Source organism: Rhamphochromis longiceps, unplaced genomic scaffold (genome assembly GCF_057381845.1).
Source record: "Rhamphochromis longiceps isolate RC_006_pf unplaced genomic scaffold, R_longiceps_female_GT1.1 unmapped_scaffold_4, whole genome shotgun sequence".
NCBI classification, from domain to species: domain Eukaryota; kingdom Metazoa; phylum Chordata; class Actinopteri; order Cichliformes; family Cichlidae; genus Rhamphochromis; species Rhamphochromis longiceps.
In genome coordinates, this window is record NW_028187224.1 from 2,070,315 (window position 1) to 2,091,078 (window position 20,764).

Consider the following 20,764-nt stretch of genomic DNA (forward strand, 5'->3'; position numbering starts at 1 on the left):
CCTCTACATTGGAGAGACCAAACAGCCACTTCACAAGCGCATGGCACAACACAGAAGAGCCACCTCCACAGGACAAGACTCAGCAGTCCATCTGCATCTTAAGGACAAAGGACACTCCTTCGAGGATGCCAATGTTCACATTTTGGACAGAGAGGACAGATGGTTTGAAAGAGGAGTGAAAGAAGCCATCTATGTCCACTGTGAGCGACCATCTTTGAACAGAGGCGGGGTTTACGACATCAACTCTCTGCCATCTATAATCCAGTTTTGAGATCCTCCCCAGACGCCTTAACGCCCACTCACATCCTGGGCCATCTGATCTCAGGAATTCGCATGATAAGGTGGGGCCAGGTTTCACAATGAACACACCCGAAACTCTGGCTGATTGGGACCCACACCCAGTTTCACACCTTGGCTCAGGCGATTAGAGGATCATCAGGGGGTCCTTTTGTCCCTCTGTGGGGGGTCACTCCCACTAGGTTTATATCTGGGACTCTCCACCATTTGACCTTAGAACTGAAGAAGCTTCTCGGATGAGAGGTGAAACGTCTTCAAGCAACTTAAAGAAGTCCAGACGCTTTTCTTTGCAAGCTCCTTTGACATTTGACCACAAGCAATCTTTTCTGGTTTGACGCCGTCTTTGTAGCCAGAAACCAGCTCTCTCCTCGGCTTCCTCCACTACACGCTTCCCCCACGCCAGTCTCCTCCGTCACTATAAAGGGGAGAGTCATGAGCTCCATCACCCTCACCTGTGCCGTCCAACGTCCCGCCAGCAGCCTCCACTGCAGCAGGCCAGAGACCACACCCCTGCCACAATAAGTAAAAGTATATCCTTGCTGTACCCTTAATGCTAAATGTGCTAAATTAACCGCTGCCTTTGCCCCTTTGGGATTATTCTTATGTCACTGGGATGTTGACCTTTGACCTTCACATTAGAGAGATGGGCAGACATAATTAGTGTATGAATTTTAAAGTAACAGGTAATAAAGAGAGTGCAGCAAATGTAGTCAGGTTTATTACTCTGTATCACACATGAGTGCCCGAGGGAGGCGGGGCTGACTGGGGAGACACAGGAAACAGAGAGACAGGGCTGACTCGACATGAAACGATGAAACGTGGGACACGGGAACAGAAACTAAACACAGGCTGAAATGAACACTGAGGGAGGGAGAACTAAGATTACTGAGAGCCTGATAAATAAGAAGAACAAAAACCAAGAAAAACAAGAGTCAAAGAAAAGCAAAAACACAAAGCATTGGGCCAGGACCCACTGCTGTGACATTTATATGTGATAAAAACATTAAAAACTGCTCAGATGTTGAAATCTTTCTACGTATACTTTAGGTTCAGCTCTCCAGCCTGGCATTTGGTTAAGCATGATTCAAACATTTGATTTTGTTTAACTGGTTTTAATTATAGTTACTTTTTGTGAACATTTGTTGCAGCATTTAAAAATACATCATTTATTTTCAAACTTTTATTTGATTTAGAGCATCATATTTGACCAACGTAAATGTTTTAATTTCATATAAAATAACTGAAGCAGTGAACTAAATATCTGAAATCTTTCCTTCCTTAAAAGTTATAATCCTACTTAAGTTATAGTGCAAACGCTTAAGCAACAAATATACTTGATGCTAATTAATTAATATTTCCCTTTGATGTTGCAACTATGCGGTCACTTCTGTCTTTAAACAAAATAATATTTTCCAGTTACAGAAATCATAAAGTCCAAACTAAAGTGCTACTGTTGCTATATGCATTTTATATAAATCATGGATGATGGTCCTGACATGAAGGAAGAGAAAGTTACAGGTTGCATCCTTTGACTTTGTCTCCGTGCCTTTGGGCGATTTTCAGAAGGACAGATGTTTCTGTTCAATTCTTAAATCAATTTTTTCAAACACAAACACTATTTTAAAGCTTCTAGAGAGTAAAATATTCATGATAATTATAATAACAATAATAAAAACAAAAGCTCTCAGATCCATCAAACCAAGCAGCAGAAAGAACAATAACTGAAGAGAAAACTTTAACCTTGTAGACTTCATTATGTTCCAGCTGCTCTACAGACGCTGTGACCTCGAACTTAAGCAGGTCGTAACGTATGTGCAGCTCAATAACAGCTCAATGCTCTCCGCAGGAGTAGTCCAGCAGTAGAAATCAGTCCAATAACAAGGTGTGTAACATCTAGCAGGGTGACAGAAAAACCCAGGGTAACTTCTAAGGACCTCAACGTCTCTCTCACATTGTGTTTTTTAAACATGCTTCCATTTGACACTTCAGTCTTTACTCTGAAATACAGGAAGAGAAATCATGGCTGAAACAATTTCTCATGAAACCAGGGGTGTGGTCCAACAGTCAGTTTGGTGAGGAAGGTTCCTAACTGAGAGAAGTGACCCAGAAGTATCTGTGTAGCAGCCACAATGAATCCAGACCATGAGCTTTATTAACTGATCAAAGTCTCTTCTTTCATCTTCTGTATCATTCAGTTTGCATTGGTAATGCCCATTATTGTAATGCTTTTTTAAGACGAGCAAAACTTTATTTCACTTTGGGTTAGCTGGGATAAGTGATGGATGGAGGGAATTTTACTTCAGCCACAGAAATCCTAAACAGGAAGGAGGAGCAGAGTTACAGTGGATCACTATCCAGCAGGGAAACAAGGTTTATTTCAATTTCTTGGCCATGAGTGAGATTTACTGAGTGGGCAAATTAGGGAGACGACACCATCAGATCCCGAGCCCTCCATGTGTTAATCAAGAGACGGCTGCTGTGCTACATCCATAAATAATGAATAAATTAGGAGCTAAGGCTGAAAGGACAGTTTATTTGTACCATCTTCACGTGAACACATTCAAGAACATCACAGATGAAGAAACATTAAAAACTTCCACACTACATAAAGCAAGAAAAATAGTTTTTCTTTCAGGTGGTTTCAGAAAAACAGAAACATCAACATCTCCAAGACTCTCTTTGAAAGAACTAAAAACCTTTGTTCTCATGGTCCAATCATGAGTGAACTCCCCGATGAAGCCTTGTGTGCTAAAACATGTCAGAGTTTTAAAGGTTAAACATGAGTTTCCAAAACGTTTTGCTGGAGAACAATGAACTATTTGACTGAGTTTCAATCATTTACAGACGAGCAAAACCAGGACAGAGAAAAAAGGACAAAACTGACTCAGTAAAACAACAGAAAAGAAGATCCCATGTAGATCTGTATTATGTAGAAGTTCAGCCCAGCAACCAGTTCAGTTCAACACAAGTTTAAATGATTCTATCTGAACTCTGTGGAGCCTGATCTCAAGCTTTTTGAGTCTGACACAGAAACCAGAGGATCTTTCTGTGTCTTCAGATTCACTGTGATCCAGTGATGGGAGTGATTTCAGCCCTGAGTGATCGCGCTGATGTTTGCACAGAGCAGACAATGAGGTGAATGTTTGGGCACATTGGTAACAGTGAAACAGTTTATTAGTAACGTGGGATCGTTTGTGTTCAGAGTATGAACTGAGATTCCTGAAGCTCTTGTCACACTGGTCACAGCTGTAGTTTCCTTCCATGTGTGCACGTTCATGCCTGTTACAAGTACTTGAATGTGAGAAGCTTCGGTCACAGTGTCTGCACTTGTGTGGTTTCTCTCCTGTGTGGACTCGTTTGTGTGTTTTAAGCTGATCTGCAGTGGTGAAGGATGACCCACACTGATCACAGACGTGCTTTTTAACCCCACTGTGAATCAGTTCATGTTGTTTTAAATCACTTGATGTGGTGAAGCTTCTCCCACATTCTTTGCAGTATTTCAGTTTGTCTCCAGTGTGTCTACGTTGATGTACTTTTAGGGTCTTTTGCTGACTGAAAGTTTTTCCACAGAGGTCACAATGAAAGTCTTTCCCACCACCACAGTGATGACAGGGTTGAGAACTGGATCCATCTGTGTCGCTCTGCTTCTAAACAAAGACACAAAGACAGTGTAAGTCAGTCCTTCAACATTTGTATCCTGAACGTCGCCTGAAATAAAGAGCATCTCTGCAGACGTCCAACTACATTTGACTGTTTCAGTTAACACACTCAGTTTACTGGGCTGCAATAACTACAATACTACCACCATAATACTACAGTAATACTAAAATCATAACTGAAAGGAAAATCTGAATAATCACTCAGAGCTGCTTTTCCATGCAGTAGAATTGCTAACATGCTAACACAGTTTAATGAGCAGAGTTGTTCCAAACAGTCAGGCTAAAATGACAAGATAACAATATAAATACATACCTCACAGTAGCTGCACTTGTAGAGTCTCTTTCTGGTGTGGATCTGTTGGTGTTCTCTCAGGTGATGTGGAGATTTAAAAGTCTTCTCACACAGGTCACATCGATAAGGTCTCTCCTTAGTGTGGGTAAACGTGTCGTTGTAACTGTGCGTCTGTTGTAAAGTATTTGCCACACTGTTCACAGCAGTACACATCATGTCTGGTGTGAATGCGTAGGTGTGTATTTCGGTACCCTCTCTGGCTGAAAGTTTTTCCACAGATGTCACAGCTGTATGCCTTAATTCCAGAGTGGGTAACTAGATGCTTCTGTAAGTGGCTACTGTGAGTAAAAGCTCTGCCACACTGATCACAGCTGTACGCTTTAACTCCACTGTGGATGAGTTGGTGTGTTTTTAGGGAACCCTTCAAGGAAAAAGACTTTCCACACAAGTCACAGCTCAACGGTCTCTCTCCAGTGTGGATGACCTGATGCTGTTTTAGTGAAGCTTTCAGAGTAAAACCCTTCCCACACAAGTCACAGCTGTATGGCTTAATTCCAGAGTGGGTAACTAGATGCCTCTGTAAGTTGCTACTTTGAGTAAAAGCTCTGCCACACTGATCACAGCTGTACGCTTTAACTCCACTGTGGATGAGTTGGTGTTGTTTTAGGTAACCCTTCAAGGAAAAAGACTTTCCACACAAGTCACAGCTGAACGGTCTCTCTCCAGTGTGGATGACCTGATGCTGTTTTAGTGAAGCCCTCACAGTAAAACCCTTCCCACACAAGTCACAGCTGAACGGTCTCTCTCCAGTGTGGATGACCTGATGCCGCTTTAGTTTAGCCCTCACAGTAAAACCCTTCCCACACTCGTCACAGGTGTGTTTTTTCTCTCCCTTTCTTCTGTGAGGTTTGTCGGCCTCCTGAGAGCGCTGACTTCTGGCTCTATGTTGGTCCTGCAGTGACAGAGATACAAACAGAGGCAGTGAGTGAAATGCAGTCGTGGAACAAACTCAACCTTCAAACTCCATTAACACTAGTTTTAAACCTGAAGGTGGAGCGTGGCACCAAACACCTTAAAGGTCTCTTATCCCCACCTGCTGGTAGTTCTAACACATTACATCCAACCTGGTGTTAAAGATAATTTATGACTGTTCAAACACTAAACTCATGCACACACACACACACACACACACACACACACACACACACACACACACACACACACACACACACACACACATTATTTTATAATTTAGATTATTTTGTTGTTTCCTATTACATATTTCTATAATTTGTATAGATTTATACAGAATTATTCAGTGATAATAAATCCTATGTTTGTTTATTCTAAAGGAACCCCGTCAGCTTCCACAACAGATGTTGCTCGTCTTCCGTCAAATACTCACATAAAATATTACACAATGAAGTGGATTCAAGATATCCACATAATTTCACTCTTACATCCACAGTGAGGTTTCACAATTGTTCAAATATAAGCAATCAATAATAATAATAATAATAATAATATTTCTCTGTCAGCCTTCTCGGTTACGAATCGTCTTCTGCTCCTCTGTCATGCGGCGTCCCACAGGGCTCAATTTTAGGGCCACTGCTCTTTTCACTGTATCTATTGCCTCTGGGTTCTATCCTTAGAAGGCATGGGATCTCATTTCATTGTTATGCCGATGACTGCCAACTTTATTTGACACTAAAACACATGGATGGCATCTCCATAAAACCTCTCTTGACTTGTCTAGATGACATTAAAGCTTGGTTGGCTCTAAACTTTTTAAATTTTAATGAAAAGAAAACAGAGCTGTTGGTGTTTGGACCCAGTGGTCCCTGTGAGTCCTCCCCTGTTGTTTTAGGATCCCTGGAAGTCTATTTTAAATCTGTGGTTACTGACCTTGGTTTTAAGTTGGACAGTGATTTTAAATTGGACAACCAAATCAGAGCAGTGGTGAAGTCCGGTTTTTATCATTTAAGGCGACTGGCAAGAGTAAAATCTTTTCTTTCGAGGCAGCACCTTGAAACAGTGATCCATGCTTTTATTTCTTCCCGCCTGGACTACTGTAACTCACTTTATGTGGGGGTCAGTCAGTCATTGCTCTCACGTCTGCAGCTGGTTCAAAATGCGGCTGCACGACTCCTAACAGGGACTCAAAAAAGAGAGCATATAACCCCCGTGCTAGCCTCTCTGCACTGGCTGCCTGTGTCTTTTAGAGTTCATTTTAAAATTCTTATGTTTGTTTTTAAATGCCTTCACAGTCTTGCCCCGCCTTACCTCTCTGAGCTTCTTCATCCCCACACACCCTGTCGGTCTCTCAGGTCAGCTGACCAGCTGCTCCTGGAGGTACCGAGATCCAGGAGGAAGCTCAGAGGGGGCGGGGCCTTCTCTATTGTGGCTCCAAAGTTATGGAATGATTTGCCCATGCACGTTAGAGAGGCCCCTTCACTGTCCACTTTTAAATCACGTCTTAAAACCCACTTTTATTCCTTGGCTTTTAACCTCAGTGAGACTTAGTTTCTCTTTTAATTGAAGTAGTTATTTAATTAATGATTTCACTCTTCTTTTATTTGTGTTTTATTTATAGCTCATGTAATTTTATTTTACAGTTCCAATGTACAGCACTTTGTGTCAGCTGTGGTTGTTTTAAAGTGCATTATAAATAAAGTTGATGATGTTGATGATGAATATCAATAACATTGAGGCACATTACACAAATTTCAAAAACAAATCATGTCTTACAATATTTACAACAACTAAAAGCTCTGTAAATCGGCTTTTAAGTGTTCATTGAAGTTTTGAATAATTCTCTAATTTTTTAAGGCAACTTATTCCACTTAAAAGTTTCTCTAAATGTAACAGTTTTACAAAACGTTACTTTTAACTCGAGCATTTACTAAATTGCAGCTTGTTGAAAACTGTGTAATATGATGATGTATTTCATCTGGATACTGCAGCTGAGCAGAATAAATGTGGTGTGTTTAACAGAATTGCTTTCTTTAGAACTACAAGTAAGCCATAGAATATTTTAGCCTGTACAGGAAGCCAAGAAAGGTTATTATGCATTTTATCAATATTAGTATAGTATGAACATCTTCACACTAATCTGGACGCCTTATTCTGGACTAACTGAAGTCTGTTAAGATCTTTCTTATTAGCTGCTGACCAAATGATTGAACAATACTCCAGATGAGACATTACTAGTGGATTAATGACATCTTTCATAATGAAGAAGTGATACACAAAGAGCATTTCATAGCCATAGCTATGCCTTGTCGGCAGAGTTATGTGACATTAGTGATGTTTGTACTTTCAGCGTTAACTTGGTTTTAAAGCCTTTAAAATATACGCCGTTCAATAGTCGACCTTAATCTGACAGAGAATGTGATGATTTTGTGGATAATTAAACTCACTCATATATCCACAAACACAACAAGCTGAAAGTCAGTGATGCTGCTCGGTTTGCAGTCCTGAACATCACGGCACAAGCAGGATTCACTGCACCACCACAGACCTGTGATAGCACTATCCCCCTGCTGAACGAGCTGAACACTTTCTTTGCTCGCTTTGAAGTCCAAAACAGCACCACTGCACAGAAGACCCCACCCCCTCCTGGTGACCAGGTGATGACTCTGTCCCCGGACAGCGTGAGGAGATCCCTCAGCAGGATCAATGCACGTAAAGCTCCGGGTCCTGACAACATTCCTGGTCGTGTACTGAGAGACTGTGCAGTGGAACTCACTGATGTCTTCACAGACATCTTCAACATATCACTCATCCAGGCTGTCGTCCCCACATGTTTTAAAGCCACCACAATCATTCCGGTTCCAAAAAAGTCATCTCCCTCCTGCTTTAATGACTACCGTCCTGTTGCACTTACTCCCATCCTGATGAAGTGCTTCGAACGACTAGTCATGCAACACATCAGGACTGTCCTGCCCCCCTCCCTGGATCCCTTCCAGTTTGCGTATCGGCCCAACCGCTCAACCGATGATGCCATCTCCACTGCACTCCACTTGAATGCTGTTCATAGATTTCAGTTCAGCATTCAACACTATAATCCCCCAACAGCTCACTCAAAAACTGGTCCAGCTGGGGCTCAACACCTCACTGTGCAACTGGCTGTTGGATTTCCTCACCGGAAGACCTCAAGCAGTACGGGTTGGCAGTAATACATCCAGCACCATCATTTTAAACACGGGGGCCCCGCAGGGATGCGTGCTGAGCCCCCTCCTCTTCACTCTGCTGACCCATGACTGCACTCCATCATACAGCTCCAACCTCTTCATCAAGTTTGCGGACGACACAACGGTGGTGGGTCTCATTAGCAACAGGGATGAGACCGACTACAGAAGTGAGGTGAGATGCCTGGCCACGTGGTGTGCTGACAACAATCTCTCTCTGAATGTGGAGAAGACGAAGGAGATTGTTGTGGACTTCAGGAGAATGCACACCCAACATGCTCCTCTGACCATTGACGGAGCGTCTGTGGAGAGAGTGAGCAGCACCAAGTTCTTGGGTGTGCACATCACAGAGGATCTCTCCTGGACGTACAACACCACAGCACTGGCCAAGAAATCACAGCAGCGTCTCTTCTTTCTCCGCAAACTAAGAAGAGCAGGAGCTCCAGCCCCCATCATGTACACTTTCTACAGAGGCACCATCGAGAGCGTCCTGTCGAGCTGCATCACTGTGTGGTTTGGAGCCTGCAATGCGTCCTGTCATAGAACCCTCCAACGCATAGTGAGAGCTGCAGAGAGGATCATTGGTGTCTCTCTCCCCTCCCTCCAGGACATTTACAACACCCGTCTCACTAAAAAAGCCCTTTGCATAGCGGCTGATCCCACGCACCCAATGCAAAGCTTCTTCAAGCTGCTGCCGTCAGGGAGGAGACTGCGGAGTCTCCAGGCCAGGACCAGCAGGCTGAAGGACAGCTTCATCCATCAGGCTGTCAGGAAGCTTAACTCCCTCCCGATTCTGCCCCCTCTCCCCTCTCTCCTCCATGGTCTCACTGAACTCTGTCACACACACACACACACACACACTCTCTGACTCACTCACTGGCCTGCACCAGTTACCAGTCACTTTGTGGAGCAGTGGACTGCCATTACCTCATAAGACTTTGTGTTACACTATCTCTTACCGTACATTACTAAATCTCCAGTTGCACTATTTGCCTATTTACACTACTCTGCCTGGTTTACACTCAATGTCATTTACCCTTACTTGACTATTGTATATTGTATATTGTATATCTTTCTTGGTATAATCGCATTGTATTTATTTAAATTTTTACTTTTTAATTATTTTACTTGCATTTCTTAATCACTCTCTTATATTTAAATGTTCTTTTGCTATTTCATCTAGGGTTTGAGAGTAACGAAATTTCTATTCTCTGTATGTCCTGTACATGTGGTAGAATTGACAAATAAAGTTGACTTTGACTGTTAATGTTAGCTGTGTTATATTGCTGCCTCTGTTCGGTGGTGTCGAGCCAAACGCACTTTAACGTGTGTTTGAATGAGCTGACGGTTCACTCGTTAAGCTGAAAGAAAGATGCTTTAATCACAGCAGTCACACATGTGTCCACTGCACCATCTGGAACTCTTCTTGTTTACACTCGTAATAACACAAACACTAAATCCTGCTTCTCTGGTGCTGTTGTGTAGCAGTGTGTACACCTGAGACTGTCACCTGTCTGTCTGTCCTGCACTCTCTCTCTGTTTCTTTCTCTCTGATTGTGGAATAAAAGTATGAACATGTGTTTATAAGTTACACTTGTGTTTGAATCCTGCAGCTTATCACACATTTGATTTCCATGTGTGACGACTGCAAGTGTCCAGAGTGAGGACAGACTGAGGGAGCCACTGCTGCACATCATCTGTGAGGCTTTGCAGCCCTGATGATCCACCAGGACAAACTCAGCAGTGTGTGAGGAAGAGGAGGAGGAAGAGCCAGCAGCACAGAAATGAAGCCCAACAATCATGTTTCACAGTCCTGTGGTCTCAGCCTCAGATACTCATCAAATCACACAGAGCTCATGTAGAAACAAATGAACTAAATATGTTCTCCTTCATTTCTGTCAAACAAAGCTGTATGAAACGTTTCCAGCTGTTAGTATCATGGTTGCTAGGCAACCTGGGCAGCGCGACGGAGGCTAGACGTCCCATTTCACGAGCCTACGAGCCTCGCACTTCGGCCTTAGCGGTCTTTGAGTACGCGGCCCTTGAGGACTTTAAAGCTGCAGAACCTGAATCGGGATACAGCCATGATGATCTCCAGCCTCGTGCTCGCCAACATTCTCACCTGAGTTAAGAAGACGATCACTGAAATGGTCTCAGCAGGTCCTTTGATGACAGCAATGAAATGCAGTGGTAAGGCTTTTTGGGGATTAAGTTCGTTTTCATGGCAAAGAAGGACGATGCAGTTCATCTGATCACTCCTCATAACATTCTGGAGTGCAGGCAAAATGCTATTATAAAAACTTAAGCAGCAACTTCTCCCGGTTCCAATATTTATGCAATTCTCAAACCTTTTGGCCACGACTGTATAACCTCTTCTGAAGTTTAGTGGATATTATACATGGTTATGCTCAGGATGTGTTGGCCAGTTTCCACTGGAAACGCCTTTTGGTTAAACTGTCAGCGAGGAATTTGCATTTGCACTGTTACATTTTTATATAACTTTAATGCACATAAACAACAGCTGCTTGTTTCAGTGAAAATACATTGATGGGTTTTTAATAAAGTTGTGCAGCTGTAAAGTATTTTGTCTGGTGTCAATTCTATCGTCAGCTACATCGTTATGGCAAATGTTCAAATGTATATGGTGATAAATATCTTTGGTCATATGGTCCTGCTCTGTCTGTCACCTTCTGTGTTGAGCTCATTGTTTCCTCTGTAGTGGCTGAGCTGAGTCCAAGTAGCTGAAAATGTTCCTCTGCTGCTCCGTCAGACTCTCCTCCTCCTGCTGATCAGCTGGGACACAAAACAGATCTTTGTTAGGCTCCACACTGCACTGAAGAGTCAAAGTGTCTCATATGTTCATCTGACAAGTAAAAGAACACATTTTTGTTTCCCGAGGTGGGCAACTTGTTGGAAACAAACACAAAAGGTTTGAGCACTGATACCTGCCATTGCTGGCATTGAAAGATGCAACGCCAGCAATGTGGATTGTCAAGACTCAAACCAATCATCAAGCAAAGACAACAGGGATCATTTGTTTCTGTTTATTTAGCATTCACAGCATTTGTAGTTGCCTTCTGTGCAGGGGAAGTCCACGCACACTGTGTGGTACCGCCATCCGCAGAAGGTGCATTCAACCTCTGTAAGAGAAACGAGGTTGTCTGAGACTGAAATGATATTCACTAAAGAAGTGGTGATTTGTAAAACTTCACATTTTGATCCGGGACGTACTCTGCATAAAAACAAGCGCTCACTCTTCCTGCTCAACAAATGACAAGGGCGGAGCCTTATACCACGTGATACAGAAGCTGTGCCGTGTGATGCTAAAATTAGCAGGGAAAAAACAACGGAGAGCACGTCAGGGATGACGAGAAAGTGACAGGAGAAAATCCGTCCCGGTCAACCACCCAAACATCAATAACGGGAACCTTATACAGCGCTTCCCTATACACGTCGAACTCCCGCAGGCACAAAGACATCACGGAGGCTATCACTTATCACCTGACCAAAGATATGGCTCCATCAACTCTGTGCAAAACGAGGGATTTAGGAAAACGATCAACACCCTAGACAAACGCTACACAGTGCCGTCCCGCAACTATTTTTCTATTGTTGCACTACCTGCTCTGTACACGCAGCGTCGAGCAACGGTGGAGACGGAATTTCAAGCAGGACAACATTTTGCTGCAACAACAAAACGTGAGACATTTGTTGTTTTATGTTTATTTATTGTTATGAGAGAATCATGATCTCAATTCTAAGCCAAAACATCGTGATTCTCATTTTATGCAAAATCGTGCAGCCCTAACATTAACACAAAACTGTTGTTTCACCAGAGAAACACACATGAAGAGAGAGAGAGAGACAATAACAGCTACCAAACAGTCGTCATAATTCGTCACACAATGAGAAAAGGACAAATCAACAAGTAACAATGACTAATTAATATTAAAATCTGTAACATAATGTATTGTTTGGAGTTTAGTCTGATTGGTTCAGGATGACCTGCCATTATCCAATCACACGTCTGCTTACCTGCATCTTTTCTCTTTTTTCTAACCTGAGCACCTGATGGCTTTGAACTTTTGTTGTCCATCTTCCATTGGTTTGAATTTTGCGCTCCAGTACAAACACAAATCCCCCAACCCGAGGATCAGCACAATTAACCTAACAGCAGGCACGTGCAGAGGGGGGGGGCTAGAGGGGCTTGAGCACCCGCCCCTTTCCTGATGGGTGCCCAAGGTGCCCTTTTGTTGAGGCAACTTTTTTTTAAAAAATTATTATTTTATTTTTTTTAATGTGTGTGTGCGTGCGGAGTCCTGTCTGTGCCCCTCAACAATAATATTTAACTATTAATCACAGTTTTGCTAAATAAAAGGATCTGGCTTCCATCAGTCACATGATCACATTTAACCAATGATCGCCCTTGACGGCAGAACGCGCTGGTTACGAGCCGGGAACGAGCTCACAAAGAGCACGCGCATTTTTAGCGGTCCGGAGCTGTAGGAGAAACACAAGTTAACTCAGAGACACAGACTGATGCGACAAAACCAGTAAGTAGGTGTACAGCGCACACTGTAGTGTGTAGCACACAGGAGTATCAGCTTATTACGTACACGTTGGTAAGCTGTCTTGTTGCTACTGACGAACTGAAACAAACGAGCGTGCTGTGTGTGCAACAGCGCGACAAACATTACCTGTCCTTTTATTAACTGCACAGGTAGTGCTGGTCACAGCTGCTGGCTACCTGTGTAAGGCTGTCATGGGTCTGTAGCTCTGTCACCGTTTTAGGGAACATATTTAGTTTTAAAGTAAGTTTCCGGGCTTTTCCTGCCTTTCTGGAGGGATTATATTTCACTAAAAAACGATCTAATATGCATGTCCACATAATTATGCATTATTATAATTATAATATATTAAAAACACACGCTGTATTTTAAAGAACATACATTAAGAAGCAGATTATATTAGATTTATATTTTAAATAAGACAAAAGTTGGATGTTACAGCAGTAAAATGATTGTATCTCTACAGTTTAAAAATGTAATAAGCTTTGCCTCTGCACAGAGTGGATAGTGAAACAAATGGAATCATCATAAATACATTATTTCATATTTATTACTTCCCCCTCCTCTTTGCTTTATTATTGTAGCTCTAGTAATAAATAATAATGTAAGGATTCTGGATCAGCACCATGATGCCCATAGTATATACAGTATTCTGAAGAAGGTCTAAAATGTCACTGTGTGTGCGTGCATGTGTGTGTTTTATTTAGATGGATTTTTAAAAAAAATATTACTCATGATATAACATTGTGCAGACATGGCTGGTAAGGACATGAGGAGGAAACAGCAGGAGCTGTGTGAGGCTACTAAAGGCAGGGCTATAACATTTTTCTGTCATCATTTTATTATAGATTAAGTGCAAGAGTTGTTAGGTGTGGATAATTAGATTATAGTTTATTGCAATAGCAAGTTGTGCCTTGTTCTCACATAGCAAGTGCAGAGTGATATATGAAATGATGGGATGGAAGGAAGAAGAGAAGCAAAGAGTGATTCACAGGCAGAGCCTAAATTATTTCTCACAGTTTTTTGTTGCCTTATGGTTCCAAGCGCTGTCACCAATCTTTGCACTTTGTTATTATCTCATGACACTTGTTTAATCAGCTACCATCTCTCCTGTGGACTTTTTACTGTCTACAGTCTCAGACCAACACAGCCCTGCCCTCATAGCTGGACTGGCCATCGGGCATACCGGGCATTTGCCCGGTGGGCCGCTGGCGATTTTTTGGTTTTTTTTGGGGAAGGGTATAAACAATGAAAGGTGTTGGATTGGCCAATTGGTCATGATCGACTCTGGGCTGGACCAATTACAGCCGAGGAGGTCGGATGCACCCTCCCCCTTGTTTAGCAATCTTATAGACGAACTAAAGAAAATGGAGAACAAAAAAAGGAAAGGAGGTGCCGAAAAAATTAGGGCCAAAAAGAAACAAGCCCTTCAGGCAGACGCTGCCAAATGTGTGAAAATTACTGAATTGTTTGGTGGTAGCTATGGCATAGCTTCCATAGATTTAGCAAGATCAGCAAGTGGTGGAGGCCAGCAGGTGGATGAAGGAAAGGGGAGGCAAGAGAGAGAGCTGGAAGAGCAAGAGAGAGAGCTGGAAGAGCAAGAGAGAGAGCTGGAAGAGCAAGAGAGAGAGATGGAAGAGCAGGAGAGAGAGATGGAAGAGCAAGAGAGAGAGCTGGAAGAGCAAGAGAGAGAGCTGGAAGAGCAGGAGAGAGAGATGGAAGAGCAGGAGAGAGAGATGGAAGAGCAAGAGAGAGAGATGGAAGAGCAAGAGAGAGAGATGGAGCAAGAGAGATGGAAGAGTAAGAGAGAGAGATGGAAGAGTAAGAGAGAGAGATGGAAGAGTAAGAGAGAGAGATGGAAGAGCAAGAGAGAGAGATGGAAGAGCAGGAGAGAGAGATGGAAGAGCAGGAGAGAGAGATGGAAGAGCAAGAGAGAGAGATGGAAGAGCAAGAGAGAGAGATGGAAGAGCAGGAGAGAGAGATGGAAGAGCAAGAGAGAGAGATGGAAGAGCAGGGGAGAGAGATGGAAGAGCAAGAGAGAGAGATGGAAGAGCAGGAGAGAGAGATGGAAGAGCAAGAGAGAGAGATGGAAGAGCAGGGGAGAGAGATGGAAGAGCAAGAGAGAGAGATGGAAGAGCAGGAGAGAGAGATGGAAGAGCAAGAGAGAGAGATGGAAGAGCAAGAGAGAGAGATGGAAGAGCAGGGGAGAGAGATGGAAGAGCAAGAGAGAGAGATGGAAGAGCAGGAGAGAGAGATGGAAGAGCAGGAGAGAGAGATGGAAGAGCAAGAGAGAGAGATGGAAGAGCAAGAGAGAGAGATGGAAGAGCAGGAGAGAGAGATGGAAGAGCAAGAGAGAGAGATGGAAGAGCAGGGGAGAGAGATGGAAGAGCAAGAGAGAGAGATGGAAGAGCAGGAGAGAGAGATGGAAGAGCAAGAGAGAGAGATGGAAGAGCAGGGGAGAGAGATGGAAGAGCAAGAGAGAGAGATGGAAGAGCAGGGGAGAGAGATGGAAGAGCAGGGGAGAGAGATGGAAGAGCAGGAGAGAGAGAGCCAGGGCATCGATGACTTTGCTCGCCCTGAACCTGCCATATTACAGGCCTTCTTAGATTACCACCCACAGCAGAACAGTAGCAGTGCAGTTGTGATGAGGGTGTTCAGCTGTAAAGATGGCACCAACAGGAAGTGGCTTACTTATTGCAAAGAACGCCATTTATTGTTCTGCTTTGTGTGTCTGGCATTTGCAAGGCTGACTGACACCAGCACATTTATAACAGGCATGAGTGACTGGCGACATATACATCTGCGCACAGAGGAGCATGAAAAGAGCACTACACACCAGACCTGTGCTGAAGCTTTTTTCTTAAGGTGCTCAAAAGGCAACATCAGGAGCTTGTTTGCTGGCAGTCAGTTGTCAGCTCACAGAGCACAAGTGAAAAAGAGACGGCAAGTTTTAGAGCGTATAGTGGATGTGATCAAAGTACTTGGGAAGAGGGGACTCAGCTATAGGCATGTGGAGAATGAGGCTGCATACACTTTAGGTGATAACACCATCGATCATGGTAACTTTCTGGAACTGATTGTGTTATTAGGCAAGTATGATATGTGCCTTGGAGAACATTTGAATGACTGCATTGAAAAAAGCAAGAAGTTGCATCAGACCAGTGGATCAAGAGGTAGAGGATCTCTCATCACCCTACTCTCCAAAACAACTGTCAACTCAGTGATTGATGCACTTGGCCATCTCCTTCAAGAGAGCATCGCCAGTGATGTCCAGAAAGCTGGGATGTTTTCTGTTCAGCTAGACACAACCCAAGACATCACAGGTTATGATCAGTGTTCAGTAATCATCAGGTATGTTACTGAGTCTGTGCAGGAGAGGCTTGTCTCCATAGTGAGGTGCGAAGCATCCACGGGGCAGTACTTTGTAAACTTGCTTTCCGGAGTTTTAGAGCATCTGAATCTAGACAAGGCCATGTGCATTGGGAATGCATTGCATGCCGGGAACTCCTGGCAAAACAATCCAAGTACCGCATCAAATACAAGCATTTGCAATTGCAGCACCGCAAAACGTTCATTCTCCGGTTCCAATACCTTCTTGTCTTTTCTTTGCCGCACAAAAAAGGTATGTACAAAACGACGGAGAACAATGCCGGTCCGTACAAAGACAGACTCGATGAAAAGACAAAGAAAAGATACGAGGAAAAATCAAAGGAGTGAAAGGGTCAGACCCTTACGAGCACACAGAGGGACAAAAGACGTTAGCGTGCTGCCCAACTTTCACCACGCTCAGATTTATAATTATACGGTTCTTGGAGTGAGTGCATACACTCATGAAGTTTAGTAACTTCAGGTCACTGCAACAAGCCCAGGTACAGTTTACCGACGGATGGGTAGAGGACCTTGAAATGCACCGAAAGACCATCGTACGAACAAAGGTAAGTTTACCTTTGTTCGTCTCACAAATCGTCGTCATAAATACACATTCGTTAACCGTGTATTAATATAACCTTTGAGCTCAACGGTAATTAATTAGTAGTGGAAAAATAATTGTAATATTTCAGCCATTTCTGCTGTCCAACTACTTCTTACAAAATACATTTTTAATGTTAATTAGATTTTTTTTACGGCAGAAATAAAGGTTATATAAAAGTCACTGCCACAGACTGATTGCGGCTTCTACCTTGTTACACTAATGTTGTTTGTAGCTCAGTATGACTTTGTGTCATCCATGAGGGATGCATTTGACATATGTTTCACATATTATAGCCCAACAAGTTATTTATAGCAATTTAAATACGAGCAATCAGTTTCTTTGCAAATACCGGAAATCAGTTTTTGGCAGACAATCACTTTTTGGCACAACACCGGCTATTGCAGTTAATAATACAGCAGCTTCTTGCCATTTTTTGTGTTTCTTTTTATCGCTGTGTAACTGAGTTCAATTGAAAGCCTGCAAGTACCTCTTGCCAAAAGTTCCCAGAATCCTTTGCGGTTTTATCCATGAATGACGTCACATTTTTGGTGGGTTGGTCTCCAGTCAAAATGCCCGGGCCGATTTTTTGTCCCAGTCCAGCCCTGCCTGCCCTCCAGCACTATCCACAGCAACCCCTCAACAGCAACATTGTACCCATCAGGTAAAGCATCGGCTACGTTTGCTTTGTCTTGTTGCCCATATTAGATTCTTGATGAAAGTGTGTTGTTGTTATTCAGCCTGGTTCAATGTGCCCCTTTTTAACTTTGAGCACCCGCCCCTTTAAACCTCTCTGCACAGCCCTGCCTAACAGACCTACACCTTAGTTCACAGATTCACTTTGTCTAAGGTTGATTTCTGGGATTTCACACAACCCAGGATTCAGATCGTGAATCCATGATGGGCTTGGATTTACATCATTATCAATGAAATGTGCTCTACTTGGAAGCAGCCGGCCCCGCCCCTTTTGACGGGTTGTGTGAGACTTTAAATCATCAAACTGTAAATTATAAATTTAAATTGTTATTGATCCTTTACCCCGAGTCCTAAAGTGTAGATTTATTTTCTTACTCTTCTTATATTTGTTGTTTGTTTACTTGCACCGCTGTAACTGCAGCCTCGTCGTCTCGTCTCTCTATATGCTGGACTGTCTGTAGCGGAGATGACAATAAAGTTTACTTTGACTTCAGCAGCGCGCAGGCGCACCGAGGGCTCTCGCGCTCACTTTATAGAATTTAGAAAAAACATGGGTGCAGATTATAAGTCTGTATCATAATATCTGTTTGTTGTTTTTATTTTGTTTTGCGAGTTGGTTATTAGATGCCGCTCCAGCCAGCCAGAGACTCCCCGCCGCCCCGCCCTCTCCTCCCTGTGCCGCCAGCAGCAGGCGCACCTCGCAAACGGAGGGCGCCCTTACTCCCAGCAAATGGCTGATAGAAAACCGATCGGTGCCTACGAATTTCCCAATATGCGCTGGCATGACGTCGGGGAAGCATGGGTACGACCGATTATTTTATTTTTTTCTTGCCCGTGATGCCCCCCCCACCACGATGCATTCTATTGGTTTGCACACTTACACACACCCAGCTGTGGTTTCCTGTTTTGCTGGACTCTGGAGAGCCCCGCCTTTAACGCTCTTCTCTCACAGAGAGCAACAGAAAACTTGGAAAAACTCCAGATTGACTGAACTCAGTTCAAAGTTACCTTGACACCTTTAGATGTGAGACGTAGTGATGGTCCGCTTGAAGCTGACGCTCCGGTGCGTGTGTCAGAAAGATCAACGCGCTGCTTCAGAAGCACCGTGTCGAGGCTTGATTCGTTTGGCCAGAGTCACGTGATCAGTGACGTCTGAAGCTTCGTTTAGAACGTACCTTTTTTTAAATCGAACTTTATTGAAACACAATGAGTATACAACATACAAACAGATGAAGTTTACAAAAGAACAGAACATGAACATACAGAACCAGGAGTAAAAAAATGATGATATGAGTAGGCGAAAAAAATCAACATATAAATATTGTTCTGAGAGGCTTTTTGTTGGTTGAGTCTGAAATTGATTGTATGTACAATTCATATCCTTATAAAAAGGCAGAAATATGGTGTTTTATTAATAAACTTACATTCATGGATATAAAATAGCTAAAAGTATTAACAAATATTTTATAAAAAAAACATTTATCATTCTTCCTGGGGAACTTAAAGAAACAGAATAAAACATTTTCCCATCGTAAAGAAAACTCCCTTAAAATATGGACAATAACAAAACTGCTAAATTCTTCCAGAATCTCTGTGTAGAGGAACCAAAAGAGATGTGCCACAGTTTCTGGATGATCCCCACAGAAAGTTCAATTAGTATTTATGTCTCTTTTAAATGTTACCATATAGTGACTGGCTGGGTCACATTTATGAAGAATTTTATATGAGATTTCCTTCACCTTGTTCACAATTAGATATTTATGGGATCATCCAGACTGTCTTCCAGGTGATATCTGGAACATGTCGGTTCCAGTAAGATATTCTATATATGGGAGAGACATGATATCTTCTTGGAATAAACTACGTATTCTCTTATTGCTGTTACCAAGTTCCTGTGAAAAGCAGATTTTTCCCACTGCTGACTCAGCTGGATCAGGGAGAGTGACTGAGGCAGATATTGAGCTGTCAGTGTTTTTATATAACATTAAAGTCCCTGAGGGTATGGCACCAAGCACCATTGAGAATTCCCCAACACTGACGGGAAAATTATATAGTGTAAGGAATTCATTGTAAGTAAGTAGTGCTCCCTCGTTAAATTTTAAAACTTAGTAGCGGCCGCCATTGTTGGCAGCTGAAATTTGGCTGGGCCGCGCTATGAATTCTGGGATATGGTGGGCCACGAAGGACACACCCGACCCATCCTTCAAACTCGGGGGAATGAAGGACGCATTTGAAGGAGTCGAGGAATCGGGACAGCCTTCGTCGCCTGGCTGTGACGTCATCGGCCTTCAAATGCGGCCTCCGGAGGATGCAGCCGACGTTTTGGGACACAGCTTGTGTGTCTTTGTTGGTCATGTGACCTCCCAGGGACTACACATGGAAACGAGCAGTTTAGCTCAAATCTGGCAGGTTTCCATCGTCTGTTTTTGTCCTGATGTCCATGAACATGAACACTGTCCCTGTCAAACACGTCCAGATAATCTGATCCAGTGTTGTTCTTCTTCTGTGGTGTTTGTGATGGAGCAGCAGCTGCTGATCCTGATGTCCTCCACCAAGGGGGCAGCAAATTCAGCTGACTGTCATCATTTATTAAAAAGATGTAACAATGTGACATAATGCAATATAATAGTGTCAGTTACACATTGTGGGTTGCACTGTGGCCAGAATGGACATTACCTCCTGCCTAATGGAAGCTGTCAGCCATCCTGCAACCATGAATTAGATAAGCAGAAGTGAAGGGATTGTTAACAACAATTTAATAATAAAATGTAATGTGATAGTTGCACTTTATTAGCTCCCCACAATCGTATGAATAATAACCATGAATGCACTGCATGCTCATAGCAAGTTCTTTAGGTTTAAAGTGAGATCCTGCTTTAAAGGGCGCTTCATCTGCTGGGAATGACATGTTTCTTCTAGTATGTAAGGCTCAGCCCATCTTACTGGGACTTACTTTTGTAGATCCACATGCTCTAAACCTGCTGCTCCATGATTGGTGCAGAAGCTTTAAGCTACTATTAACAAATAATAACCATGGACTTAGTTGTTACTACAATAACTTATCATTGAGCAACTTTTAATTTTACTTGTAA

The 20,764-nt window shown here is 42.9% G+C and overlaps 2 protein-coding genes across 2 annotated transcripts in view; one reads left to right on the forward strand and one right to left on the reverse strand.

Moving 5' to 3' along the window:
* The window catches only part of LOC146640656 (uncharacterized), a 35,868-nt gene extending 34,386 nt beyond the window's left edge, over positions 1–1,482 (forward strand). The window contains exon 2 of the mRNA XM_085399992.1: positions 647–1,482. The gene's annotated coding sequence lies outside the window, so the exon portion shown is untranslated. The remainder of the gene's footprint in view (positions 1–646) is intronic.
* Positions 1,483–2,810: 1,328 nt separating this feature from the next.
* On the reverse strand, positions 2,811–19,066 carry LOC146640657 (uncharacterized). Its single transcript, XM_085400012.1, has 4 exons — positions 18,681–19,066; positions 11,126–11,231; positions 4,270–5,200; positions 2,811–3,944 (listed from the first exon to the last, which is right to left on the reverse strand). Exons 2-3 carry the CDS (start codon positions 11,141–11,143, stop codon positions 4,385–4,387), a joined length of 834 nt encoding a protein of 277 aa, XP_085256138.1. The 5' UTR covers positions 11,144–11,231; positions 18,681–19,066; the 3' UTR covers positions 2,811–3,944; positions 4,270–4,384.
* Between the last annotated feature and the right edge of the window lie 1,698 nt (positions 19,067–20,764).